The sequence below is a fragment of the Amborella trichopoda genome, chromosome 6 (genome assembly GCF_054954075.1).
Source record: "Amborella trichopoda isolate Santa Cruz 75 chromosome 6, AtrichopodaSantaCruz75HAP2 v2.0, whole genome shotgun sequence".
Classification (NCBI taxonomy): Eukaryota; Viridiplantae; Streptophyta; class Magnoliopsida; order Amborellales; family Amborellaceae; genus Amborella; species Amborella trichopoda.
Window position 1 is genome coordinate 30097833 of NC_142341.1, and position 10331 is coordinate 30108163.

General features: G+C 43.8%; 1 protein-coding gene across 1 annotated transcript; it reads right to left on the reverse strand.

The window, feature by feature from the left end:
- Positions 1 to 1211: 1211 nt before the first annotated feature.
- Positions 1212 to 9622, reverse strand: LOC148781691 (uncharacterized). The gene is made up of 2 exons (XM_088870881.1): positions 9095 to 9622; positions 1212 to 1337 (listed from the first exon to the last, which is right to left on the reverse strand). The coding sequence occupies exons 1-2, from the start codon at positions 9620 to 9622 to the stop codon at positions 1212 to 1214; spliced, it is 654 nt and encodes a 217-aa protein (XP_088727007.1).
- Between the last annotated feature and the right edge of the window lie 709 nt (positions 9623 to 10331).

Here is a 10331-nt window from a genome sequence, read left to right on the forward strand (position 1 = left end):
TCAATGCATCTCCAAGAAATGTTGTTTTGGCTCCTGGATATTCTTTCAAGCCATAGAGGACGCTGTTGCAGTCATTTTGCACCAAGTTGGGGCTGATTTAGTGCAGATTTGCGTCTTCGGCTAATTTGGAAGGTTACCAGAGAAAGGGATTCCGACAACCGACTAGATCTTCTTCTTTGGTTACCTGAGGACTTGCATCCATTGAACAAGGGATTGAATGCAAGAGTCATACCATAATGTAGCTTTGTGCAAGGTGGTTCTTTTGAGTTCATCCTCGCGTTAATCCATGGCCTGGATTTTGAGCTATGCTTCATCGAATCCGAAGCTTGCTGAACCCCTTTTTTTTCTTTTAGTTTCTTCGACTGCTTTCCTATTTAGAGCAATGGGGGTTTCAGGTCACGCCACAGTGAGTGCCTTAGGTCAAAATGACGGGGCTGGCGAGATCTAGATCATGTTAGCATTTGAGCTCTATCTAATTTCAGAGAAAGGCAACGTGGGTTGGAGAAGTTGCTGTCGAAAAAAGATATTGTGGTCCCCATTTTAGGGACTGGTTTGGTGAAGCCGCATCACGCTATGGTGAAACCCATAAGTTGCGAGGCCACATGAGCATTAACCCTTTTAGAGGGGTCTGATTGAACTCAAATTTTGTCCTTGAAAGTTTTTCGACATTCTGAGCACAATGGCGATGGCCTGGTGCCATGTTGCAGCCACTATCACAATGCTACAGTGGAGGGTCCTTCTTTGGTGCAAGGGCACCGCACCCATGTCACTAGGCTTGAGACATTATTTTTCAGCACAATCCTTGCTTGCAGGTGTTTTTTAAACCCGCGAGACCAGACTGTCGTCGACTCTCCCCTTATTTGCATGGGTTCATGGAGGTACGTAAAAAATGACGTACAATAACTTGCCTCGCCGGATGTTGCGCTTCAAGAGAAGTGAGAAGTGTAACATTCGGAAAAATTTAACGTCGTAGCTCCACTGACGAATCCTTGCCAAGACGTGTTTATTGTCTCTCGATCATATTTTTTTTCTTGATCACCAGCACAACGCAATCCTCGAGGGGTGGACCTTACTGAGCTTTTCCCTTGATCGGGGGGGGACCAAAGTGGTTTCCAGTAGTCCGGTGCCTTGTTGAGGGGCTTTCTCCGAGTGCCGTCAGATTATGTTTTTCCTTTTTAGGAGATCACACTAATATTCTGTCGTCAGTGGGCTTATGACTTCTCAACGCGGACTACCAGTTTTCCAACAAGTGCGGCCCTTCTTGTGAGCTTTATCCCATTCTGGTCGTGGGGTTCTTGACGTTCTAGTTGGCGAGGGCCCTTCCTGTGAGCTTTATCCTGATCCAAACATAAATGTCAGGAGAAAAATGGGTTCCTCTTGGCTTAAGTCCTACAGGTCCAGTTGGGGTCTCCTAAATTACCAAGACCTGAAAGGAGGCTGGCCTTCGAGGCGGTACCATTTTAGGGAACTTGATCTTGGATGCTTGAGTTTGATGGACGAGAAGAGGAGGAGAGGATTTTTTTTTTGTGGCAGAACTAAGGTCCGTGATAGAAGGGCGGCACCAAAGCACTAAGGCTCTGTTGCCTAAAATAAGATGGTAGCATTGAGGCCTGAGATAAAAGGGTGGCAAGGAGCACTAAGGCTCTAGTGCCGAAAATAGGAAGGCGGCATTAAGGCCCAGAACAACAGGGTGGCACCGTAGGACAAAGGCTCCGGTGTAAAAATTAAGAAGGCAGCATTAAGGCTCAAGGTAAAAGGTAAGGCTTGGATGCCGAAAAATAAGAAGGCGACACTAAGTCCTAGGATAAAAGGGTGGCATCGGAGCACTAAGGCTCCGGTGCCAAAAAGAAGAACGCGATACTAAGTCCCGAGGCAAGAAAAAGTGACACTGGGGCCGAAAGCTTTTGAAGGCACTGAGACTGAAGTTTTTTTTGGAGGCACTGGGGCCGGAGTTTTTTCTAGAGGCACAGGGGCCAGGATTTTTTTGAATGCACTTGGGTTGGAGTTTTTTTTACGAAGGCACTGGGGCTACAGGTTTTTTTGAAGACACAGGGGCCAGAGTTTTTTTTGGGAGGCACTTGGGCAGGATTTGTTTTAAGGCACATGGGCCAGAGTTTTTTTATTTTGAGGCACAGGGGACGGAGTTGTTTTGAAGGCACAGGTGCCGGAGTTTTTTTTTGGAGGATTTGGGGCCAGAGTTTTTTTGGAAGGCTCTAGGGCCAGAGTTATTTTGGAAGGCTCCGGGGTTAGAGTTTTCTTTTTTTTGGAAGGCTCAAGGGTTGGAGTTTTTATTTTGGAAGGATCTTGAGCTAAAGATTGTTTTTTGGAAAGCTCAGGGGCCGGATTTTCTTTTTGGAAGGCGCTATGGCTGAAAATGTTTTTTGAAAGGCATTAGGGCGGAGATTTTTTTTTAGAAGCCTTTGGGGCCGACGTTTTTCTTTGGAAGGCATAGGGACCGGAGTTTTTTTTTTTATGGCATTGGGGAGTTTTTTTTTTTTTGTAGGATTTGGGGCCAGAGTTTTTTTTTTTTGAAGTATCTGAGGCTGGAGTTTTTATTTTTTGAAGGCTCAGGGGCCAGAATTATTTTGGGAGGGCACTAGGGACAGAATGAGAAGGTTTGGCTCGAGGGCCGAAAGCAGGAGGTTCGGTCAAGGCAGCCATTACGGGTTTTCACTAGGACTGTGGGGATATGGTGTGGTTTTCACCATATCCTTTGTTACGGTGCTTTTACCCATGACTTCGAGGTCACGTTCACCCTTTAGTTTATGCTTTTATTCATGGCGGCCTTTGCGAGTTTTATCCATTCCTTGATTTTTATTAATTTTTTTTTTTTTTTTAGGACACTTTTAGTCATGGCTTCGTGGCCATGCCCGCTTGTCATTTTTACTCATGGTGCCCTTTGTGGGTTTTCACCATACCCCTATTTTTTATTTGGTGATTTTACCCATAGCCCTTTTTTTTTTTGCTATGTCTGCCTGAAGCTCTTTTTCTTTTACTTGCAATGATTGCAATCGTGCCTAGCAATTATTTTGTTTCTTGAGGGGGAGAGAGAGGCCACCAATATAGCGAACATTGATGGAGGAGTCTTGAGAGTCATGATAGCATGGCCCTGCTCTGGGTTGGTTGTAGCAGTTGAGGACAGAGGCAGGGCGTATTTTCGCCTTGTAGGGCGTTGCCCCAAAGAGTAGATTTTTGGTGACCTAGGCAGTTTGTGTCCACGCGGGGTCGATGATGGTGGTGTCCATGGGAGGTATCAGACGGTGATCGTGGTGGTGGGATATTGGAAGTACCCATGGGGAGGTGGAGTGATGGAGGCACCTGCAAGGGGTGGTGAAGAAGGCACCCGCGGGGGGGCGGGTGGGAGGGTGGAATGAAGAGGCACCCGCGGGGGGTGGAATGAAGATGGCTCTCGCAGGGGGCTGGAATGAAGAGGCACCCACTGGGGCTGGAATGAGGAGCCACTTGCGGGCGGTGTAGAGATGGCACCCATGAGGGGTGTGGAATGAAGATGGCACCTGCGAGGGATGGAATGACGAGCCCCCGTGGGGTGTGGAATGAAGAGGCACCCGCGATGGGTGCAATGATGACATGCCTCGAAGGGGGCGAAGTGAAGAGATGGCCTGAGGGTAGAGGTCGCGTTTGGCTGACGAGGTGCCTGGATGCTGGGACAGGTCAAGTGGAGAACGCCACATGGCGGCAAGGCCTTGGCACAAGATCTGCTCGAGTGATCTGTTGATAACGTCAGGTTGGTAGTGTGGTGGCATGAGATTTGACGGTGATGCTTCGTGAATAACGCCTGGTAGGTGAGGCATGAGAAGGTTTAAATGCCACGGTCAGCAAGGCGCAGTTTTGGTGACACGTGGTCGAGCAACTGAACGGCAAGTATCTCAGGAAGCAGCAAGCTTTGATGAGCCTAAGCCCTTTAAAAGGGGGCTAGGCTTAAAAGAATGAGGGCATCTTTTCCCCTTTGTGACGAAGTTCCCTTTTGGATGCCCTTTGTGTCTAGGCAGCGTGGAGACTTTGTTTTCTTTGAAGAGCTTGGTCAGTGAGCAATGCTTGCTGTAGGGGCTAACTGCTTGACACCGACCTTTAGGGTGCACGTGGGCATTGGGCGTCCTTATGAATACATTTGCTCATGCGGAGGTGACGATGGACCCATGACAGAGGGCGAGCTTGTTTCTCCGAGGATCCTTTGTTTGTGCGGGACTCTTGGTGTGAAGCCTACGGCCGTGTATGAGGCGCTGGGGGCCTGTCATCCTCATTGGAGGATGAGTTGAAGGAGGCGGCACTCTTCATGTTCTTCAAGTCTTGCTTGCAGAGATGGATGCCACCTCTTGAAGGTACCACCACCTTGGGAGGGTGGTTGGTCCCTTGAAGGGAAGGGATCAACTTTAGAACAGATGTACACATTTTTTTCGTGTTACAAATTGTATTGTAATAACAAACATGTAATCTTCTTTTTGTTCATTAAATGGAATCCCCTTTTGCGCTTAATTCTCCTTCCTTGTTTCGCGTCATCGCATGTTGCTCTCCTTTTTTCATGGGCCCGTGCAATCCTTATCATTGTGGATGATGGGGACAAGGAATGGCAGATGGAATGCTCGTTCTGCCCATGGAGCAATTGCTGCTTGCTGTGTGATGATGGTTGGAATTCCCTTGCAGGTTTTCATCCCAACCCATGGGGATTGCGTCAGTGCTGATTTTTGCAAGACAACATTTATTTATTTTGGGAGGGGGAGATCGCAAGGGGTCCCATATATGGGTGAGGCAAGGAACAGGGTTCGCTTGCCTGCAAAGTTCAGTGGTGCAGAGGCGTGCCCGGGCGTTCTGAATGAGTGGCGTGCACACCATCACTTTACATCGCTTGCCTAGTACCTCCACTCATGGATAATATTTCTTTAAGTATCTGTCGTTGATTTTAGGCATGGCTTCCACTCCTTCGACATTAACTAACAAGTACGCACCGTTGGGGAAAACCTTCTGTACGACAAATGGGCCGTCCCATTTTGGCTCGAATTTTCCTTTCGTTTCGCCATGGGTAACAATAAGCCTCTTATTGCCCAAACTAGCTCGTTGTTGAAGAAGGCTCTTCCTGGTGGATTGATCGAAGACCCTTTCATACGACTTTTGTGCGCCTCAAGGCTTTGCTGTGCTCGATGCCTTCCCTCGTCAAGCACATTTAGCTCTTAACAGCGGAGAGTGGCCTGCTCCTCGCTCTTCATTTCATAGTGGAGAGCCACTCTTAGGGATGGTAATTGAATTTCCAAGGGGACAACAACCTCGCTTCCGTACACTAGGGAGTAGAGGGTGGACTGTGCTGGTCCCTGGGTCGTGCTGCGGTAGGCCCAAAGGGTTTCAGGGAGCTACTCGTGTCAATTCTTTTTTATGATAGAGACGGATTTCCTTAGGGTGTCGCATAACATTTTGTTGAATGCTTTAGCAAGGTCATTGGCTCTTGGGGGATACATGGTCGAGTACTTCCATGTGAACCCGAATTTCTCGGTTAACTTGCTAATCTGGCTGCTGTGAAATTCGGGACCTTTATCAGAAGTGATTTGGTCCAGAACACCGAATTTATATATAATATGGTGCCACCGCGGTGCACGGGACTTTCTTGAGGGGTATTGCTTCAGCCCACTTAGAAAACTAATATGTCGCTGCGAGTATAAAAATATGTTCCAAAGAGTAGGGCGGATCGATAGGGCCTACAATGTCCATGCCCCAATGGGCAAAGGGCCAAGATGCCACCATCGGGTGGAAAGGTTCAGGTGGCTGGTTAACGAAATTGGCATGGATCAGGCAAACTGGGCAGCTTTTTGCAAATGCAATCGAATCCGCACTCATGGTGGGCCAATAGTAGCCTATTGACATGATCTTGTGGTAGAGCTTGTGGCCCGATTGGTGCATTCCTCACACCCCAATGGACTTCCGCGAGGACACACTCTGCCTCGTCGTGCCTGATACACCTGAGCAGCAAGTCATTGTAGGAGATTGTTCTTGGCACACAAATTGTGTGGCTAACCTCCAGAACTTGTTCCGCTCACTAGGGTCGTCAGCCAATCAACTGTGCAGTAGATACACCCTTATGGGAGAGCGCCAGTCAGTCACTTGTTCTTTTTCCGCACACATATGGTCCACAGCTAGGCGTTCTTTGCTTTCGCCTGCCCCCCTTGTGTAGGAAGTAGGGGAGGTGGACGAGCCCTTGCGCCGCCAACCCGTGCTGCGAAGGAAATGGGGTGGCGTTATTTGGGCAACTCTCTTGCCTGAAGTTCCTCCTTGGGCCCTTCTAGATCGTTGCCCCTAACTTGGCAACTGCGTCTGCCTAGGTGGGCGTTAAGCCTCCAGGGCACGTGGTCCAGAGTCACTTCGTCAAGCTAGGCTATTAAAGACTTAGCGATGTTGAAATAAGGTTTGAGTCTCTACCTTCTCAAGTTGTATATCTGTAACAATCCTAAACTTTCAAAAAAAAAAAAAAAAAAAAAAAAAAAGAAGAAAATAAACTTTTAATACATGATGAATCGTTTGAACATGATGGTCCTTAGGGACCATCGCTACTTTTCAAAGCTTTTCGTTTAAAAGCTTTGTTGCTTCCTTGCTCTTGCCACATCCATTAAAGGACGTGGGCTTTAGGCGTTTAAAGCGTAAGCTAACGCTCACACGTGTAATATAATAAAAGAATAAAATAATATATTAGTAGAATTTAAATTCATATAGGTGAGGACTCTTACCCTAGAAAACTTATGAGATTTTTCTCTCTGGTCGAAATACAGTGAACTCCTCTCTCTAGCCGAATTTTTTATCGGAAGCTCCCTCTCAAATATTTGTGTGTAAGTGCCATCGTTTTTCTGAAAAATAGTCTGTTTTTAATAAATAGTGATATTTCCATTTAGGATCTTTATTTTATAAGTTTTGTGTGTAAGTGATTTCATTATCTTGAAAAATAATCCGTTCTTTTAGAAAAGGAAATGAAATAATTATTTCTGCTTATTATCATGAATTTTAGGCACGATAAATTTTATGCGCAAGTGACCTCATTATTTTGAAAAATAATCTGTTTAATAAAATTGTAATATTTTAACTATGTTAGAAATTTTAAATGCTGTAAAAGTATTAGAAATAAATATGATATTTCTGCTGTTAGTAAAATTGTAAGATTTCTTTCTACTGTTTTTTAATATTTAGACATTGTAAATTTCATGTGTAAATGACTGCCTTGTTACTTAAAAATTGATATTTTTGCAATTGATTATAGCATTGTTGTGAAATGTTTATTTGTAAATTGATATCCCATAAATTGTGATAATTCCGTATTCTTGAATTTCTATAAGAGTTTTTCTATACATATTAAATTGGCAATTATGCTAGAATGTCTTTACAAACTGTTACCTTTCTAAATTTGAGCCCAAAATAATTGATTGGTTATTTTTGAAATATTATTGAAAGTGACAATTATTAATGGTTTCAGTGAAATTCATATTAATGATTTCAGTGATATGTTGAGTACATGATATTTGTTGCTTTCGAATGTTTAAAGAGATTTAGAAATAATTTAAGTATGCAAGTGGACTCATCCAGTTCGCCGATGAGGTATAAGTGGACCTATCCAGGATGCCGGTAGGGATTAAGTGAACTCATCCGGTACGCCGGTGAGGTATAAGTGGACCTGCAGGGATTAAGTGGACCATCAGGACACTGATGGGATATATACGTGACTTACTTGGGACACCAGTAGGGTATTTTGTGAAATCCTTTGAATTATGCACTGCCGTTAAAATGTTATATGCATTTCAATTATTCGGATTATACTTAATTATGCATTTTTTGAAGTGAAACTGTTAATACATTTCTGTTAATAGATATCCATTTTGGAAATATTGATATCTTTCAACCATGATTATTTTTAGGATTATGATGATCACTTACTGAGTAGCCAAACTCATCAAACTATGGTAAACATTTTTCAGGATAACTGCGGTTTCATTTGAGTGCTCGTCAGGATCAACTTTGGGAAGATATTGTAGTTGTGCTTAAACTTTCTTTTGTTACTTTTTAAAAATTCGCCATTGTAAATTTGTCCTAAAAAGAGATGTATATATATGTTTTGACTGCCACATCTCAAGAATATCAGTATTGTAAATTCTTGGGGTGTGACAATTATGGTGTCAGAGCAATAGGTTTAAGATTCTTAGGAAATTTAAAAATCTTTTTCAATAATCAGGTACACAAATTTAGAGGACTAAATTTCTTTAAGGGGGGAATAATGTAACAATCTTAAACTTTCAAAAAAAAATAAATAAATAAATAAAAGAAGAAAATAAAATTTTAGTACATGATGATTTGTTTGAACATGATGGTCCTTAGGGACCATCGCTACTTTTCAAAGCTTTTCGTTTAAAAGCTTTGTTGCTTCCTTGCTCTTGCCACGTCCATTAAAGGATGTGAGCTTTAGGCGTTTAAAGCGTAAGCTAACGCTCACACCTGTAATGTAATAAAAGAATAAAATAATATATTAGTAGAATTTAAATTCATATAGGTGAGGACTCCTACCCTAGTAAACTTATGAGATTTTTCTCTGTGGTCGAAACACAGTGAACTCCTCCCTCTAGCCGAATTTTTTATCGGAAGCTCCCTCTCAAATATTTGTGTGTAAGTGCCATCGTCTTTCTGAAAATAGTCTGTTTTTAATAAATAGTGATATTTCCGTCCAAGATCTTTATTTTATAAGTTTTGTGATTTTTTGAAGTGAAACTGTTAATGCATTTCTGTTAATAGATATCCATTTTGGAAATATTGATATCTTTCAACCATGATTATTTTTAGGATTATGATGATCACTTACTGAGTAGTCAAACTCATCAAACTATGGTAAATATTTTTTAGGATAACCGCGGTTTCATTTGAGTGCTCGTCAGGATCAACTTTGGGAAGATATTGTAGTTGTGCTTAAACTTTCTTTTGTTACTTTTTAAAAATTTGCCATTGTAAATTTGTCCTAAAAAGATATGTATATATATGTTTTGACTGCCACATCTCAGGAATATCAGTATTGTAAATTCTTGGGGTGTGACAATATCCCTTTGAGTTTTCTAATTACGAGCTCTGAATCACCATGGATGTCTAAGTGTTTCGCATGCAGGTGAAAGGAGAATTCTAGGCCTATGATGAGTGCCTGGTACTCTGCCTCGTCATGCAATCCCACCCCCGAGAGGGAGAAGTATAAGCGGATTAATCCCACTCGGGGAGTGAGGAATACCACTCCTGCTCCACCTTTCTCTGACTGGAAGGCCCTATCGAAATACATCCTCCAGCTGCAAAAGCTTTCCACATAAAAAATCCCTTCATTCGGTAGGTCGTCAATTGTGGGGGTGCCTGCCGGAAGCGGGTGAGTGGTCAGGAACTCCGCAATGGCCTGACCTTTGACGGCCCTTTGCGGCACAAATGTGATGTCAAATTCAATGAGGAGTAGTGACCATTTGGCTATTCGCCCCATCAGGCAGGGACATGACAAAGAGACAAGTCGAATCGGTTGCGCGAGCAGGTAATGGCATAGCTTCTGTACCGCGGAGATTAGAGCTAAATATGGCTTCTCTATTGGTGAGTAATTGACCTCTGCTCCTTGCATCCTACGACTAAGATAATACAAGGTTGTTTCCTTCCCCTCGTCATTGTTCTAAGCGAGTAAGCCTCCAAGTGACTCATCAAGTGCGGCCACGTATAAAATTTGAGGCCTCCCTGAGATGGGTGGGGAGAGAACTGAGGGGTTGAGAAGATAGCTTTTGATGTTGTCAAAGGCCGTTTAGCATGCCTCATCCCATTCAAAGGGGACCACTTTCTTCAAGAGATGAGAGAAGTGCTGGCACCTTCATGATCGGTTAGAAATGAATCTCCTTATGTAGGCCAACTGACCTTGGAGGGACCTAAGATCCTTCAGATTTCTTGGCGGTTACATCTCTTGGATGACTTTGATCTTGACGGGCTCAATCTCCAGACCTCTGTACCGGACAATGAACCTGAGGAATCTCCTTGATCCCACACCAAAGGTGCATTTCAAGGGATTCATTTGGAGCTGGTGGAAGCGAAGACTCTTCCGAGGCTCTCTATATGGCTCCCCCTGCTATTCGATTTGACCACGAGGTTGTCTACATAGCATTCGACTTCCTCATGCAACATGTCCTTGAAGACAGTGGTCATGACCCTTTGGTAAGTGGCCCCTGCATTTTTAAGGTTAAAGGGCATCACCGTGTAGTAGAAGACACCTTTTGGTATCGAAAAGCTGTGGATTACTCATCCACTGGGAACATCCGTACTTGGTTATTACTGTCATAGCTGTC

Excerpts from the sequence above, each read along its gene's own strand:
- LOC148781691 (XM_088870881.1), bottom strand. The coding sequence starts at position 9,622 with ATGCAAGGAGCAGAGGTCAATTACTCACCAATAGAGAAGCCATATTTA. Across the intron at positions 1,338-9,094 it reads TCCATGGTGATTCAGAGCTC|GATAAAGCTCACAGGAAGGG; the intron begins GTAATTAGAAAA and ends TGTTTGGATCAG.